The 19,157-nt window shown below is 40.8% G+C and overlaps 1 protein-coding gene across 4 annotated transcripts in view; it reads left to right on the top strand.

The window, feature by feature from the left end:
* LOC129815714 (solute carrier family 12 member 5-like) overlaps positions 1-19,090 on the top strand; it is a 317,619-nt gene extending 298,529 nt beyond the window's left edge. For 2 of the 4 annotated variants that reach the window (XM_055869772.1, XM_055869775.1), the window contains exons 18-26: positions 1,897-2,092; positions 2,473-2,642; positions 4,195-4,326; positions 5,380-5,487; positions 7,171-7,299; positions 8,052-8,287; positions 8,567-8,581; positions 8,894-9,027; positions 10,608-19,090. In XM_055869772.1, coding sequence (XP_055725747.1) covers positions 1,897-2,092; positions 2,473-2,642; positions 4,195-4,326; positions 5,380-5,487; positions 7,171-7,299; positions 8,052-8,287; positions 8,567-8,581; positions 8,894-9,027; positions 10,608-10,699 — 1,212 coding nt within the window. In that variant the 3' untranslated portion in view covers positions 10,700-19,090. The remainder of the gene's footprint in view (positions 1-1,896; positions 2,093-2,472; positions 2,643-4,194; positions 4,327-5,379; positions 5,488-7,170; positions 7,300-8,051; positions 8,288-8,566; positions 8,582-8,893; positions 9,028-10,607) is intronic. The other 2 variants (XM_055869774.1, XM_055869773.1) reach the window with 2 other exon arrangements.
* The last annotated feature ends 67 nt before the right edge of the window (positions 19,091-19,157 follow it).

Below are 19,157 nucleotides of genomic sequence, written 5' to 3'. Positions count from 1 at the left end.
ACCCAGTCACTACATAGATAGAAGCATCTTTCCTAACTCAGTTGCCTGAGAGCAAGGAAACCGCTCAGGGATTTCACCATGAGGCCAATGGTGACTTCAAAACAGTTACAGAGTTTATAGGAGAAAACTGAGGATGGATCAACAGTTACTCCAAAATACTATCCTAATTGACAGAGTGAGAAGAAGGAAGGAAGCCTGTACAGAATACAAATATTCCAATACGGCAAAAAGTAAAAATGCAAAAGAATTGGTCAAGAAATTTACTTTATGTCCTGAATACAAAGCGTTATGTTTGGGGAAAATACAATAGAACACATCACTGAGTACCACTCTTCATATGTTCAAGCATGGTGGTAGCATCATGTTATGCTTGTCATCAGCAAGGACTAGGGAGTTTTTTAGGATAAAAATAAATGAAGTAGAGCTAAGCACAGGTTAAAATCCTAGAGGAAAACCTGCTTCAGTCTGCTTTCCAACTGACACTGGGAGACCTATTCACCTTTCAGCAGGACAATAACCTAAAACACAAGGCAAATATACACTCTTTACCAAGACGACATTGAATGTTCCTGAGTGGCCTAGTTACAGTTTTGACTTAAATCGGCTTGAAAACGGCTAGCAATGATGAACAGCCAACTTGACAGAGCTTGAAGAATGTTTTAAAGAATAATGGGGAAATATTGTACAATCCAGGTGTTCAAAGCTCTTAGAGACGTACCCAGAAACACTCACAGCTCTAAACGTGGTTCTAACATGGATTGGATATTTCTGTATTTCATTTTCAATAAATTGGCAAACATTTCTGAAATCATGTTATCACTTTGTCATTATGAGGTATTGTGTGTAAATGGATGAGAAAAAAATTTCATACATTTTGAATTCAGGCTGGTTGGTCAGGGCGTGAGTTTGGGTGGGCATTCTATGTCTGGTGTTCTATGTTGTTCTTGTTTTGTATTTCTATGTGTTTGGCCTGGTATGGTTCCCAATCAGAGGCAGCCGTCTATCGTTGTCTCTGATTGAGAACCATACTTAGGTACCCTGTTTCCACCTGTTTGTGGGTAGTTATTTTCTGTTTAGTGTGTGTCGTCCCCTTACAGAACTGTTTGTTTTTCGTTTTTGTTGTTTTGTTCAGTGTTCAGTTAATTGATTAAAATATGAACACTTATCACGCTGCACCTTGGTCCTCTTCTCCTTCTCCCGACGACGTTCGTGACAGTATGAATACTTTCTGAATAGACTAATATACTCTAACATTGCTCATTTCTTTCTTTACATTTTGGGGATTTGTGTGTATTGATTTGTATTGTATTGGTATTACTGCACTATTGGAGCTAGAAACATTAAAGCATTTCGCTACACCTGCGATAACATCTGCTAAATATGTGTGTGTGACCAATAACATCTGCTAAATATGTGTGTGTGACCAATAACATCTGCTAAATATGTGTGTGTGACCAATAACATCTGCTAAATATGTGTGTGTGACCAATAACATCTGCTAGATATGTGTGTGTGACCAATAACATCTGCTAGATATGTGTGTGTGACCAATAACATCTGCTAAATATGTGTGTGTGACCAATAACATCTGCTAGATATGTGTGTGTGACCAATAACATCTGCTAAATATGTGTGTGTGACCAATAACATCTGCTATGTATGTGTGTGTGACCAATAACATCTGCTAAATATGTGTGTGTGACCAATAACATCTGCTAAATATGTGTGTGTGACCAATACAATTTGATTGAGATGTCATGCAGGGCTCTGTGGCTTAGATGGTTCCAGAAACCTTACTCCCTCTTCCTCCTTACCCCTCCCACTCACTCTCTCTTCCTCCCTTCTTTCTCTCCCTCTCCGCTCCCTCCCTCTACCCACCCCCATTCCCTGCTCCAGTCTCTGCGTAAGCTGATGGAGACAGAGAAGGTGAAAGGCTTCTGCCAGGTCACTATCTCGTCCAACATGCGCGACGCCACCTCCCACCTGCTCCAGGCTAGCGGACTGGGCGGCCTCATGCACAACACGGTGCTGGTCAGCTGGCCACGCAACTGGAAGCAGGCCGATGACCTCCAGACCTGGAGAGATTTCATTGGTGGGTCACAGAGGGGGTCAACAATGAATGGCCAATTGAAATGGGGGGGGGGGGGGGGGGGGGTAAAGGAAGTAAAGGGATATGAAAAACAAAAACAAGCGTTAGGTTATTACTGTCTAATTACCATTTTACATTTCTAAATAAATTCTGAGTAATTTCAGTAATCAGATCGGTCTGTTGGATTGAAAAAATCTGGATCTTTGGGGGAGGTTGTAGATAAATCATCACAAATAATCCTTATATTTTTTTATTTTTTGTCCACAATATCAGTATCATCACTATAATCCATATACCTCCGATACAGGATGAAGTAGATTTTCCATAAAGGTTTTTGAGTGATGATCAGACTCATATTAGCTGAACTCCGTCCTGTCCTGTAGAGCTGGTTAGGGAGACCACTGCCGCCCACCTGGCCCTGCTGGTGCCCAAGAACATCGCTGCCTTCCCTTCCAATGGAGAGCGCTTCTCCGAGGGCCACATCGACGTGTGGTGGATCGTCCATGATGGAGGCATGCTGATGCTGCTGCCCTTCCTTCTGCGCCAGCATAAGGTAGGCTGCCCACCACACACCCTCCCTGAGACATGGGTCACATTGCTTTGGCCATGTTTTGCCTTTGTAATATTGAGTGGACCTTGACACAAGGTGTCGAAAGCGTTCCACAGGGATGTTGGCCCATGTTGACTCCAATGTTTCCCACAGTTGTGTCAAGTTGGCTGGATGTCCTTTGGGTGGTGGACCGTTCTTGATTCACAAGGGAAACTGTTGAGCATGAAAAACCCAGCCACGTTGCAGTTCTTGACAAACACAAACCGGTGCACCTGGCACCTACTACCAATACCCCGTTCAAAGGCACTTAAATATTTAGTCTTTCCCATTCACCCTCTGAATGGCACACATACACAATCCATGTCTCAATTGTATCAAGGCTTAAAAATCCTTATTTAACCTGTCTCCTCCCCTTCATCTACACTGATTGAAGTGGATTATGACATCAATAAGGGATCATAGCTTTCACCTGGATTCAACTGGTCAGTCTGTGTCATGGAAAAAGCAGGTGTTCTTAATGTGTTCTATACTCAGTGTATAACTAATCATGCACTCAGTTATATAGTAAAGTGCAATGTACAGGAATGTACAGGTAAAAAACGATGGTGCATCCTTCCCTTATTCTTCTTGGAGATGATTCTGTTCTACCAGTTAATATTTGTAGCAAAACCATATTCATTAAATTGTCAGTCATTGCAGCCAATAAAGGCACAGCTACTATATGGAAGAGTGACACTTTGCCAAGCAAGCAGATGTGGCTAAAAGAACTTCCTATATTCCACCTGAAAAAAATAAGATACAATTGACGTAGTAAACCTTTTGAATTTACTGATGTCTGGGGGGACTTTCTGCAGTTTCTAGAGACGTCACCGTGGCTGCCTCATTACTACTTTCTTCATTAATGTATTATTATTATTTGTTTTTGTGTTGAATAATGTATTTTCTAGCATGGAATGTGAAGGGCATTCTGTTTCTTTTTTTGTTGATAATAAGTGAAGCTAATACCGGTAGAGGGGAGGGGGGGGGGGTGTTCCTGTGTTGGGGAGGGAAGGGTTTTGCACAATGTGCCCTCATGTAGCATGGTGTTTTGTGTAGGTGGAAGGAATAACAGGGCATTATCTGTGTCATAATTTCATGATTGTTAAATTGTAAAAAAATAAAAATAAAATGCCAATAAATATATTGTACAAAAATAAATGTAAAACAATGGTGCAGAGCATTCGTCAGCGCATTAACTAATCAATATGCTTATCAGTGGAGACTGGTGAGAGAAGCTATAGGAGGAACTATAGGAGCTAGATGAGCTATAGGAGGAATGGCTGGAATGGAATAAATGCAACAGTATCAAACAAATGGAAACCACGTTTGACTCCGTTCCAATTATCCAATTCCATCCATTACAATGAGTCCGTCATCCTATTGCTCCTCCCAACAGCCTCCACTGATACACATGCTATGGCAGTTTCTACTGTGTACCAAATCATGAAGGCTCTAACCAGATTACCGTAAAACAGGTTATAGATGAGCAGGTTACAATCCTCTTTCCTGTCGACAGGTGTGGAGGAAGTGTAAGATGCGCATCTTCACCGTGGCCCAGATGGACGACAACAGCATCCAGATGAAGAAAGACCTGACCACCTTCCTGTACCACCTGCGTATCGATGCCGAGGTTGAAGTGGTGGAAATGGTGAGTCTGTCTACGGCTGCTTCAGGTGGGAGGAAGTCCAGTGTGTAATAACAGATATACAGTACCTTAAGGGGCTGTTGCATGGTCCTACATCTGAAGCCTACTCAGACATTGAACATAGGTCCACTGAGTTGGTTTAATCCATCATACTGTTTCTCATAGTTACAAATCTGTTTAAATATACAATACAAATATTTGTTTTTATTTACACTACCGTTCAAAAGTTTGTGGTCACTTAGAAATGTCTTTGTTTTTGAAAGAAAAACACATTTTTTGTCCATTAAAATAACATAAAATTCATCAGAAATAGTGTAGACATTGTTAATGTTGTATATGACTATTGTAGCTGGAAACGGCTGATTTGTAATGGAATATCTACTTAAGCGTACAGATGCCCATTATCAGCAACCATCACTCCTGTGTTCCAATGGTACGTTGTGTTAGCTAATCCAAGATTATCATTTTAAAGGCTAATTGATCATTAGAAAACCTTTTTGCAATTATGTTAGCACAGCTGAAAACTGTTGTTCTAAATAAAGAAGCAATAAAACTGGCCTTCTTTAGACTAGATTTGTGGGTTCAATTACAGGCTCAAAATGGCCAGAAACAAAGAACTGGCCATGAAACTCGTCAGTCTAGTCTTGTTCTGAGAAATGAAGGCTATTTCAAATCTACTGTTTCCAGCTACAATAGTCATTTACAACATTAACAATATCTACACTGTATTTCCGATCATTTTGATGTTATTTTAATGGACAAAAATTAGCTTTTCTTTCAAAAACAAGGACATTTCTAAGGGACCCCAAACTTTTGAACAGTAGTGTACATTTGAGTCATTTAGCAGATGCTCTTATCGAGAGCGATTTACAAATCGGTGCATTCATGCAATCCTTATGCATGAAGCTGTTGTTCCATGTAATGTTCCATGCAGTGCTGCTGTCCAACACGTAGACCTTCTAAACCTGCATATAAAAACAAGTTGTACATACTACCTAACCTCTTGGTCTCTGCCCATCCTCGATGTTGCTCTAACCCAGGCCTCTCCTCTCTCAGCACGACAGTGACATCTCAGCCTACACCTATGAGAAGACCCTGGTGATGGAGCAGCGATCGCAGATCCTCAAGCAGATCAACCTGACCAAGACCGAGCGAGAGAGAGAGGTACCGCTTTAGAAATATAATTACTAGAATGGAAAACTGCCACAATTCTATTTCTATGGTTTTACATTCACCACACAGCTACTCCATAACACATATGGCACAGCGGTCTAAGACACTGCATCTCAGTGCTCGAGGCGTCACTACAGACACTCTGGTGCAGCGGTCTAAGACACTACATCTCAGTGCTAGAGGCGTCACTACAGACACTCTGGTGCAGCGGTCTAAGACACTACATCTCAGTGCTAGAGGCGTCACTACAGACACTCTGGCGCAGCGGTCTAAGACACTGCATCTCAGTGCTAGAGGCGTCACTACAGACACTCTGGTGCAGCAGTCTAAGACACTGCATCTCAGTGTTAGAGGCGTCACTACAGACACCCTGGCGCATCGGTCTAAGACACTGCATCTCAGTGCTAGAGGCGTCACTACAGACACTCTGGCGCAGCGGTCTAAGACACTACATCTCAGTGCAAGAGGCGTCACTACAGACACTCTGGCGCATCGGTCTAAGACACTACATCTCAGTGCTAGTGGCGTCACTACAGACACTCTGGAGCATCGGTCTAAGACACTGCATCTCAGTGCTAGAGGCGTCACTACAGACACTCTGGCGCAGCAGTCTAAGACACTACATCTCAGTGCTAGTGGCGTCACTACAGACACTCTGGTGCAGCAGTCTAAGACACTGCATCTCAGTGCTAGAGGTGTCAATAGACACTCTGGTGCAGCGGTCAAAGACACTACATCTCAGTGCTAGAGGCGTCACTACAGACACCCTAGTTCGATTCCAGGCAATATCACATCCGGCTGTGATTGGAAGTCCCATAGGGCGGCGCACAATTGACCCAGCATCGTCCAGGTTTGGCTGGTGCAGGCCATCATTGTAAATAATAATTTGTTCTTAACTGACTCGCCTAGTTAAATAAAGGTTGAATTACGTTTTTTTATTTTATTTTATTGAAACACAATGCCATTGAACCATGTCTGAATTAGTCTCGGAATCCCAGACCCTAGGCAACAGCAGTGACTAAGGTCTTGGATTAATGACAAACTGTCTTGGTAACTTCGAAAAGGGTGAGACTTTTTTTCCCTCCAACAAATCACGAGGCAGACGTACCAGAACGTGGCGATTCAAAACCAACATTTTCAGTGAAGGTAGTTGAAGCAAGCTGGCCACATGCGAACTGCACTCATTACAGATAACCTCTGATCTCCATCTTCCTTGCTGCTATTTTGTGTCCTGGGGAAGTGGGCAACAAGCGGACAAGGCAGTGACATAGTTCCACTATGCCAAACTAACTATTACTTCAATTAAGACATAAGAACAAAGGGAAGACAGTATTGCTTCACCCGAAAGGGATTGAATTGTCTACATTGACAATGTTCTGAAAACGCCAACGTTCAAAACCTTGTTTTGTCTCCGTGTAGACGACACAAAACAACTTATCAATCATATTGTCAAGATATTAGCACTCCTATGCCTGATTCACACAATAGGGTCGACCAAAACCGAACCGTGCTGGCTCTGATGTTTTTGATTTCCTCATTGTCCTCTCCACCATGGTTCCAGCAACTACGATGGATGCGTAAGCAGGCCAGGTCAATACAGCTTGGCTCAGTTTGTATGAGTGTTGTGAACAGGATACTAGTCTCTTCATTCAGCCGTTTGTCTTCCTTTCACAGATCCAGAGCATCACAGACTCATCCCGCGGATCCATCCGGCGTAAGAATCCGGCGGTGGTGACCACCCAGCTGAGTGTGACCGAAGAACAGCCTGGGGTGAGCAGCAAGGTGGAGAAACCAGAGGAAGAGGTTGGTACTGATACTGTCCGGTCAACCGAGCCACATTCACTCTAACCAGGGTATACTGTATAATTAAGAATTCCTGCTAACAGGGTAGTGCCTGCGCCAGCAAAGACTTGGAGAGCAGAGCAGTCAGTTGACTTGTGAGGGGTTATGTGAGATGTTGAAATATTAGGTAGTCAGTGGTTTTGAGGTCAGTAACCCGGAAGTAGTGGATTTTTAAACTTCCAACTCACCATACCAGTGTTTTTGTACGTTTTTTTTTTTGTTGCGGTGAGGCATGGTCAGGGAATGGTTAAAGGTCTGGCGTTGTGAACTGATGGTGTTGACCTGGGAGGTCAACCACTTACAAGAAGTACTTTACCAGACGTATTGTGAAGTGACTGGATAAGTCTGAGGACCAAGACTCACACAGGCTCTCAACTAGTCAAAGTGTTTCATGGGATACCAGGAAATGCATCGTAGGTCTTTGTTGTTCGTATGTGTAACAGTTAGGGGAAAAAGTCAGGAAAAGTATTGCCTGCCTTTGAATTTCTGGCCTTGGATTACAAGTCGTAATAATGTGAGTAGGCTACAGATGTGTTGATTCAATCATTCTTTTTCAGACTTACTTTTTAATCAGCCCAACTGTATGACTGACCTCCAAATGCAAGGCCTTCTTGATAACGGCTCGCTCTCTCTCCCTCCTCTGACCCTCACACTCACTCTGTGGTTCCAACTCATCTCACCTCGTCTCTCCCCCCTCTGTCTCGTGGTCTCAGTCTGCCTCTGTCCCTGTGTCCCCTCCCACTCAGGTCCAGCTCATCCACGACAGCACCAGCCCGACCAGTCCTGCCACCCCGGCTACCCCTTTGACTCCAGCCTCCGAGGGGGGGGCCCAGACCCCAGGGTCTGCACAGGTCCAGATGACGTGGACAGAAAAGGCCGACGGCGAGCCGGCCAAGCCGCCTGGCGCCTCCACGCCAGAGGGCATCAAAGACATTTTCAACATGAAGCCGTGAGTGTGGTTTGGCAAAATCGGTATACTCCCATGTTGGAACTTAAAGTTCCTGAAGAGTAACATTCTGATTGGCATTCTTCACATCTTGGGACTTTCGGTTTCAAAATGGCAGCAGTTTAAATTCAACATCTTGAAAGGATAGTTCACCCAAAACAACTTTAAGTGTGCATGTCAACAGTAAAGTTGTCATGATAGAACACTGTCAGTAGAGAGAAAAATCTGTTTGTTTTGGATTCCATCCTTTAACCTTGTGTTTCTCTCCATGCCATGCTGCAGTGAGTGGGAAAGCCTGTAAGTATTTCCGTAGCTCAAACTTTGCTGGAGCTTAAAACTGAGGTCTGGTACATAAACATATACATTTCCTCTAGAATTCCATGGATCAAGTCAGCATAGCACAAGTTGATTATGTCTTGAGTGTTTCCAAATGAAAAAGTTAATGCAGAAATGACAGAATCAAAGAGTGACCATTTGTTTCAGCTGTTTGTGAATTAGTAGCCTGAAGAGGTTGATGTTCCACATTTTGTTTTGCTGAATACTGCATTATGACCAAATGAAGCTTTGGTTTGGAGCTTTGGTAGAGACCATCTTGTTTTTTCCCACCAGAAACCAGTCCAATGTGAGGCGCATGCACACGGCACTGAGGCTGAACGGTGTCATCGTGAAGAAATCCTCAGAGGCCAAGCTGGTGCTCCTCAATATGCCCGGGCCGCCCAATAACCGGTCTGGAGACGAGAACTGTATCCTTCTTTTTTTTCTTTTCTCTCTCTCTCTCTCTCTACCTCTCCCTCTCTCTCTCTACCTCTCTCTCTCTCTACCTCTCTCTCTCTCTACCTCTCTCTCTCGCTCTCCCCAACTCCCTCCATCACCCTCCCTCCCTCCCTGGAGTATGTGTTACAATGGAGTATGTGTTACATAAAGTTATCACTCCCATGGCAGGTTTACAGAATGGAGTACGTGTTACGTCAGTGGTTCCCAATCTTTTTTGGTTACTGTACCACCAACTGAATTTTGCTCTGCCCGGAGTACCCCTGAAATACCCCTCATGCATTTTACCAGTAGGCCTATGGTTTCATGAGTCTTCTCAAGTACCCCCGGTTGGGAACGACTGTGTTACATCATTCTATGTGCCCATAGAAGCTGTGTCACATGCCATTACAAGTAAGTATCTGTCGACTAGTAAACAATAGCATGGGGCTATAGAGATGTACCCGTTATCTATCTACTAGTAAACAATAGCATGGGGCTATAGAGATGTACCCGTTATCTGTCTACTAGTAAACAATAGCATGGGGCTATAGAGATGTATCCATTATCTGTCTACTAGTAAACAATAGCATGGGGCTATAGAGATGTACCCATTATCTGTCTACTAGTAAACAATAGCATGGGGCTATAGAGATGTACCCGTTATCTATCTACTAGTAAACAATAGCATGGGGCTATAGAGATGTACCCGTTATCTATCTACTAGTAAACAATAGCATGGGGCTATAGAGATGTACCCGTTATCTGTCTACTAGTAAACAATAGCATGGGGCTATAGAGATGTACCCGTTATCTATCTACTAGTAAACAATAGCATGGGGCTATAGAGATGTACCCGTTATCTATCTACTAGTAAACAATAGCATGGGGCTATAGAGATGTACCCGTTATCTGTCTACTAGTAAACAATAGCATGGGGCTATAGAGATGTACCCATTATCTGTCTACTAGTAAACAATAGCATAGGGCTATAGAGATGTACCCATTATCTGTCTACTAGTAAACAATAGCATAGGGCTATAGAGATGTACCCATTATCTGTCTACTAGTAAACAATAGCATGGGGCTATAGAGATGTACCCGTTATCTATCTACTAGTAAACAATAGCATGGGGCTATAGAGATGTACCCGTTATCTGTCTACTAGTAAACAATAGCATGGGGCTATAGAGATGTACCCGTTATCTATCTACTAGTAAACAATAGCATGGGGCTATAGAGATGTACCCGTTATCTATCTACTAGTAAACAATAGCATGGGGCTATAGAGATGTACCCGTTATCTGTCTACTAGTAAACAATAGCATGGGGCTATAGAGATGTACCCATTATCTGTCTACTAGTAAACAATAGCATGGGGCTATAGAGATGTACCCGTTATCTGTCTACTAGTAAACAATAGCATAGGGCTATAGAGATGTACCCATTATCTGTCTACTAGTAAACAATAGCATGGGGCTATAGAGATGTACCCGTTATCTATCTACTAGTAAACAATAGCATGGGGCTATAGAGATGCAACCATTAGATGTGTTCCCTAACGCTCTCTCAGACATGGAGTTCCTGGAGGTCCTGACTGAGGGTCTCAATAGGGTCCTCCTGGTTCGTGGTGGCGGTCGCGAGGTCATCACCATCTACTCTTGAGAGAGCAGACCTTCATCCCCCGAACCCCACATCTAGAAAAAATACCCCCCTTACATTTGTTTTTGTAAGACACTCCCCTCACACCCAAGCAATAGACCAGCTCACTCTAAATGATCTTCTGTTTGCCCAACACACACACACGGTTTAAATAAGTTCACCCCATACACTTCCCTATGAGCACAAGAAGTTAAATGACGTATATTGGGTTAAAAGAATGCTGAAAATATGTATTTTTGCTCGAAAAAATGCTGAAAATACCTATTTCGGGTTGAAAAAAATGTTTAAAAAAATGTATATTTAGCATCTTGTCCTCACTGGATATAGAACTACACCTCACTCTTCCAGCCCTTTTCTGGCCCTATATGATGTCAGAGGTAGCTGCTTTTAGCATCATATCAAATATAACTCAGAGACTTGGCTTCCCCCTCTCCGTGGCCCAAATAACTTATAGAGGAAAGGTTCAGTCCACTTCCATATCAGCCAGAAAGATTATCAGTCAATACTCTGAAATGAAATAGGGTAAGATAGCGCCCTCTGCTGAATAATTTGCAGTTAGACATTACTGCCCAGCTCCAACCACTTTTGTGTTATTCATATCTGCCTTTTGATCAATTCACTAGTTTAAAAAATAACAAATTCTTATTGACAATGACGACCAAACTTTAACCCAGATGACGCTGGGCCAATTGTGCGCCGCCCAATCATGTCCGGTTGTGATACAGCCTGGAATCGAACCAGGGTCTGTAGTGACTCCTCGAGCACTGAGATGCAGTGCCTTAGACCACTGCGCCACTCGGGAGCCCTAGTCACTCGGCTATGGAGTCAAAGGATACAGAGGGTTAGGTGAGCTGGGGTTGTTCAGTGTGGTGTTTGTGCCTGTGTGTTTAAGTGTCACATTCATCCGATTGTGGTTTGTACGAGGGGATGTTTTAGAGTGCCATCGAGTCACCTACCTGTAAACATGGAGTAGCCTTCCAAGACTGAACGGTGGAGGACTGAGGATGTTGACATTGTGTAGCTAGTCGTGTATATCACCCTGTGAAACCACAGCAAAGAGAGAATATCGAAAAGCTCCTGCGGCAAACCCTGTTCATCGCGTGCGGAGATGACCACCGTCGAGAAAGACTGCTACCCACGGTCATGGTCGGTGGTTAGAAGAGACTATGGTCATTTTTTAAATCCGGGTCAGTCATGAACGAAAGAACCACAGTTGGAGGAAGATGGGAGAGAAACAAACAAGCCTCCCGTGACGACATAGATCGCGCTTCATGAACTTTGACCTCATTTTGAGCACTCCGCAACATGTTTGTTTTTGCTCACGCATTGTCATCATATTTATACTTGTCCCCTTTCCCCTTTCTACGTGGCTATGTGTCCTTTCCAGCTCCAGCCACTGTTAGTGCCAAAAACAAACAAGGCTAGCTTGGTTTTAGATATTGACACGTCGTTAAACTGTGAGGAGCGTTCTTAGCGGAAAAGTCGTCTGACAGACGAGCTGGGGCTCTTTCTCAATTGTCTTTCCTCAATTCCTGCTGTCCTCTTTCCTCGATTCCTTGTGTTTCCTCACCTCCTTGGACAGAGAGACAAGAGCTGTGTTTGAATACTCATACTAATCATTTGTGACGTAAATTGATTGTATAATGTGCTTATTGGTCATAGTATGGATATAGATAGTATGCCAAAAGTTCCCGGATGTCGTACTCCATTCGCCAAAATACGAAGTATACATGCAGTGGACACTTTTTCAGTGCTTTTAGGGCCCATAATGTAATAAAAAATAACAAAAATACGTTTTCAGATTTTAAGAAAATGGCGGAAAATATGCAGCCGAAGTCCCAACGAAAGCGGATACAAATATGACAAATGTTTAAGAAACTGCTGAGCAATGTAATAAAGTAATGACTTTTCCAGTAAGTTACCTTACACGTTATGTAGGCTGACAATTTGTTAGCTACGCTGTCCTTACGAACCGCATATAATACATTTTTTAAATTTAACTACGCAAGTCAGTTAAGAAGAAATTCTTATTTACAATGACGGCCTACCCTGGCCAAACCCTAACCCGGACGAAACTAGTCCAATTGTGTGCCGCCCTATGGGACTCCCAATCATGGCCGGTTGTGATACAGCCTGGAATCAAACCAGGGTCTGTAGTGACTCCTCTAGCACTGAGATGCAGTGCCTTAGACCACTGCGCCACTCGGGAGCCCCATCATTACAGCAGTATGTACCCGTATGTTAGCTAACGTTAGCTACCTAACGTTAGTTGGCTACTAATACATCAAACTTGCTAGTATATTAACTATATGCTATCTAACTAACTCCCCAACATTTATTGACTTGATTATTCCCATCATTGTTAGTTTAGCTAAGTGGTATAGTTGTTGTGGGTTCTCAATGGACATGCGTTTGTAAATTCGCTCTGGCTATCTACTCCGATTTCAGAGCGCTCTCCTCTGAGTGTGCCAGAGCACAGAATAACTGATGAATTTACTAACGCTCGACACCAGTTCAATATGGTCGGTTTCAGTAAACATTGTCAAAAAAGTGTAATTAAATTGTTGCCAGTGTAACGGATGTGAAATGGCTAGCTAGTTAGCGGGTACGCGCTAATGTGTGCAGAATGTCCCTGGTTTGCGCCCGTGTCGGGGCGAGGGGACAGTTTAAAGTTATACTGTTACACCAGCAGCACACAGTTACCAATGCTCTGGATAACATGAAACAGCCTAACCAGCTCTGCTAGGGCTAATAAAATGGTCAGAGTGAGGTGTTCTCTCATTTGTGTCTGGAAGTACTTAGCCAGTTAGCTTGGGTGCTTGACTGCAGTTGGGACTTCAGAACGCTTGGATCAACCCGAGCGTCCAGTTAGTGCTCTGAAAACTCTGAATTTACAAACAGACAATCTGACAACGCTCTGAATTTACGAACGCCAAGAACACATTCTGGCACTCCAGATTGAATTTGATAACAAACCTGAAGTCGTAAAATGTCTAGCTTGTAATGCTAACAAGCTAGCGAGAGGTTGCATAGTAACAGCAATAACTTCCGGTAAACAGGCAAAGCGCTAGTACGCTCAACTGAAGGGATACCGTTCGTTTACAGTATACTAAAATGAACTTATAGTATGTAGTATATTGCTAGTATATTAAGTATGTAGTATACAGTATGTTAGTGTGGGTATTCGAAAAAAGGAATTGAGGAAAGACCATTGAAAAAGAGCAAGGGGGTGATTATAAGCAGTGACATCATCTTTGTCAGGCAACTGATCCCAGTGTGGATCACTGTAAATAGTGTACAAGCTCGGACGCGTTGTTAAGTATGACTGTAGTATTTTTGTGACTTACTAAAAAGCTTCTAGTGGAGAAAATGTTCCTTCTCTCAAAGGGTCGGCTCCAAACTGCTTTTGGATGGTTTAGGCTCCTATCACTATGGTAACTGTTGCTGTATCCTTGATGAGTATTGCACTGCACTGTCCGCCACTGTTCAACAAGTGATTTAAAAATGTTATTTTTCCATCTAGAAAACAAAATGTTGTTTATGTTTATAGACAAAAGTTAAACATATTTATATAATACAGATATAATTACATTATTGCTCAAAAATATATTATGTTGTTTTGACAAATTTAGATATGTTCCATGTGCCATATAAAAAAATATTTTTAAATGAAAAATAGATCTATGAAAGTATAATATTGATTACATTACAAAGTACAAATTGTACATTAGGTTGATGCGTTAGCGTGCAACTAACTAGTAATAGATGTACAGTGATTTAATGGAAAAGGGTTCCACAGCTATGAAACTCACCCTGTCCATAAAACGGATCTCTTTGCAGTAGAATCCAAATATGTGATTTTGTATCCACAGAATTGGCACAGATGTGAGCCAATATTTATGTCCTGACAATGAATGGATTATTAGCGAATTAGAATAAAACCTTATAAAGTGCATTTTGAAAGGAATGTGCAATACCTGAAATTTGGTCTCACATATTCATGTTATTTTTTTTACCATATATTTTATGTAGATTTATTAATATAATCTCACACTGACCAAGGACAGCTATCATCATGTTTTCATTTTCTGTTGTGAAAGAAACTGTTTTTGGTCACTTGCACTTGTATTAGAACTATGAATATAAATATATATATATATATATATATATACAATAGAGAGAATAAAACAATTGATTAAACTAGTTTATATAGATATTGAACACAGTATTTATGTTTAAAGTGTCGTTTGAAAGTCAGACTCAGATGTTGTGAATGCTGCTAGTATTATTAGATTTATTTGAACTGTAAATAAACATGTCTAAAGGAACATATATACAAAAGATATCAGAAAAAGAGGTAGGCATATATAGAAATACATATCAGTGCTGGTGGTTTGTCTCCTCCAAGACAGGACCCGGCTTTACCTATTAACTATTGGCCCGAGAGTCTTTCTGGACAGGAGTCATTGTCCGCTTTGGAGGAGAACTCTCCTGAAGATATTATACAATATTTTGTGGCAATACTTAGCCCATTAGGGTGCAATGTTTTTGGAGAGTCTGGGGGCAGTCCCCCCCCTTTATTTTCCCCTCTCTTTTCACAAATGAAATGGCACTCGATGATCCCATCCCCTTATATTCACATTTATTCTAGAGGAACTCTGAGCCCAGACTGCAGGTTTGAATGTTTTATCGAGTTGAATTGACAACAGTAGTGCAAGAAAGTGTTGTTAGCACTTAAAGTTAAGTAAAGTAAAGTTACTTGTTTTACATTTTGATTGTGCTGACTGAAATGTTAACTGCAATGGAACAAAAGTTCTCTATCAGTTACATCATATCTCTTACTAGAAAATACTCTGGCCGGCTGATCTGGCCGCTGATCTAGTTTTTACAAATGGACAATACATTATTATAACTCTTTCCCTTACTTAATATGATGTATGATTCTCTCCTATTATTACACAATTTGATTAATAGACACTCGTATCAACTTTCAAAATATGTGGCTATTTGGAGATCGTACTAGAACATTGCTTGCATTGACTGAGCCTTTAATTGAAGAGTTTAATGCCAAAATGCTATATATCAATTTTCAGAAATGTTGGTCAATTTGTTTTTATTTATTTATTATTTATTGTTTAAAGAAATTATGAAAGAGATTGGCCTGTTTTTTCACTATCTAATCATGACATGGGGTTGTTCAATGAAAAGACATGTATAAAATCTATCACTTGATGGTTTCATTTCAGAGAGACAAATAATCATGTATTTTGGCAAAATGCTAAATTACCGCCTCACTCTCATAGAAATAAGAAGTACTGCTAGGTTTAACACAGTCAAATGTAACAAATACTACATTTTTTAAATAAATGTACAAATGATACATCTGTGACATCAATATATATATTTTTAAATTATAATAATTAAATATAGTAATATGATATCTACTTGTAACACATTTACATTTTACATTATCGTTTTTTAGCAGGTGCTCTTATCTAGAGCAACTTGCAGTAAGTTCATTCATCTTAAAATAGGTGAGACCACCGCATATAACAGTCAAATATACAGGATATGAACATTCCATTCCAGCTAAACAATGGTTATACTGTATTGCATTTGGCAAAAATAAACACATTTTCATACACATCTAAAATCTATGAATTAAAAAAATCTGAGAACAATAATATTTCACACACACATAAAGGTACCCATAAGAAATAGTTTCTGATGAAAAAACACAACTGTGAAAAATTGGTGTATGTAGCATTATGGAAATAAACTCTGCAATTCTATCTATAAAGAAACAATTTTAGATGTTGGTTAAAAAAGCATTCATTGGAAATTGTCAATGTGTTTTATAATTACTGTTTGCATGGTCTTATGTGGGAATATTTGTTTCAGTGCTTTATGGTGTGATGATTTACATGAACAAGGCAGGTTGTTTGGAAGGGGAACGTCCTCTAGCAACGCTAGGGCTCCCTTTGGGAGAGATCCTGAGAATGATTTCCTCATGGTTACGTTGCTAGTTAAACATAGAAAAAAAGTATTTTGGAAAAAAAAGTTTGAGTTCACAATATTATTACTTGTCATATTTCAATCTTGATAAATTAATGTTGGTTAACGTAATATGATAACTTATTATTTGAATGGATGGGCCATAAAGATCATTTTGCTTTGTATATAACGCTGCAGTCAAAGACACTGTAGCCAACGATGTTGTCCTTTGTTGTACACTGTTTTATCACTGTGGACAAAGTCTTAGCGTTTTGTAAAATTATGTGCAATATTGTTTTTATTTGGATAACCGCTTTTCATTAACACATTAACAACTGACAAGTTGGCGTTCTGCTCATCAGAATGTTTAGAACCAGTTCTTAAAGTTATCGTGTGTTTATCTCGACTGTGGTTGCTGCGACAGAGAAACACTTATTGTGATTGAAGGTTTGAGGACCAAATCAGTGTTTAATAGAAACAAACTTGCCCAGTTTAAGCACTGATTCAGAGCATCCTCCTGTGGTATAAGTGAGTACTGCAGCCAGTTGGCGTACATCTGTGAGAAAGACAGAGCGGGATACATAGATGAGATTTCGCCATCACTCTGCAGTTTTTCACTGCAATTATATCCTACTTTTATTTTCGTCCAATGAGATTTCGTGGAGATTTGTAACCCCCCGGGTCACAAATCTCCACCCACCCCAGCCCTGTACTTATACGTATGTGATTTCAGTATAATTCTGAATATTGAATCAAAGAATATAAAACAAGCGCTTCCACTTCTGGTACTGGCTCTGCTTGGACGGCTTAGAGGTAACTCGGGAGCACCAACACAGATATAGCTATCTCATCTAGGGCAGATACACAAACCACTCCTAAATCTGACCGTTTGCCTGCACAATTGTAGCATGGGACGAGTCGGCTGGTGATCATTGTGAATGATTCTCCATCCTCGAATGGATATTAAGGGCTCCAAAACATATCTGCTCCTGTGTTAAAGAGGTTGTCCTTTCGAGGGGACACAAAAAAGGACGAAACAAAAAAAACACAAATTGGAGTGTAGTGCCTCACCATAACCGTGGTTTTAGTCAACAAGACTGAACTGTGATCCCCGCCACAACCAAAGTCTGTCACCTACTTATCCCGAACCAAACGTGTTTATACACTTCAAATGGGTGATTATTGTGTACGTGATAGTGTCCATGCTGTGCAAGCAGAGCCCCATTCCAGGTCTGTTGTGTAACTCAATGCATGCACATTATCCTGAACAAGGTGTAGTACTGAATATATTGAAGTGTTTGTGGTATACTGTGTTCTGTTCATATTGTTTTAGTTAGATCGACCCCTTTCTTTAGACTGAATGGATAACAATTGTTTGCATCTAAGATAAATGAATATATCAGTTACAGGATTCTATTTTTTATTCACTTTGTCAAAGAGGTCCCTCCACATCTTATATCAATTGTTTCATATAATATATATCTGCAGATAAATGGATTACCAAAGTATATTTCAGTTATCACTTGTGAAATTATGTACCACTGAATTAAATGCAAACTCAGATTAGATGACAAATCTTTTTGCCTTGATTCCACACAGTGTTGGAACACACTGCGGTGTTTCAGAAATTGGCAGCTACACCCCCCCCTACAAAAAAATGAAATACACCATTGTTTCAAAAACAAAATATTTTCAGATTTTGTCAAACAAAAAATGCAAAAGGTAAACATTACAAAACACAAACACTTAAAGACAATGATCATGTATTTGTCCAAATACTACAAACATCCAATGAGCCATGACCAGCATTCTCCATGTTCTTCTAATGGTCTAGCTTTCTGACCCGTAAGCTTCTGCTATGGTGTCAATCTTAGCATGAATGTCCCTTTGAAACGAATTACAAAACAATTCCACCAATTCAGATCAACATAAAGCATTAAAAGACATTTTTGGTTTGTTGTCAATTCCTGTTGTGCAAGAAATGTTGTATACATGTTTGGAAAAGGAATGGCTGTAGATAAAGAATATATACAACTCTTAAATCACCAAGTGAACCTGTTTTTCCCTTCCAAAACCTTAATCCTCTTCCTTGGTACTGTAAAAGTATTCTGGTAGAGCAGTAGTATTCCTGTGTTTTCAGTTCTGTGGGTGTGTGTACACAATGTGCACTTGTAAACACAGGGGGGAGGGGTTCTGTGCATAAACCCAAAACAGTTAGTGTCAGTGTTAATTTTGTGTGAGTGTTAAATATTTTAAATAAAAACTATTCTCTATTGTGTATCATGGTATATTAAGAAAAAAAAGAAAAAGTTATGTTACATCTCTATAGCTTCTGGCGATACCTGTTCCATTTTATAGATTTGTCAGCACAAAATGCAATAAACCAATACCATTTTATTACAGCTTTGTTTGCGAGTCATTGGAATAATGATCTTTGGCCGGGTTTCAATAGGATCTCGGGTTTTAA

Source organism: Salvelinus fontinalis, chromosome 18, assembly GCF_029448725.1.
Source record: "Salvelinus fontinalis isolate EN_2023a chromosome 18, ASM2944872v1, whole genome shotgun sequence".
NCBI lineage: Eukaryota > Metazoa > Chordata > Actinopteri > Salmoniformes > Salmonidae > Salvelinus > Salvelinus fontinalis.
Note: the sequence above shows the minus strand (reverse complement) of the source record. Positions and strands in the feature narration are given on the sequence as shown.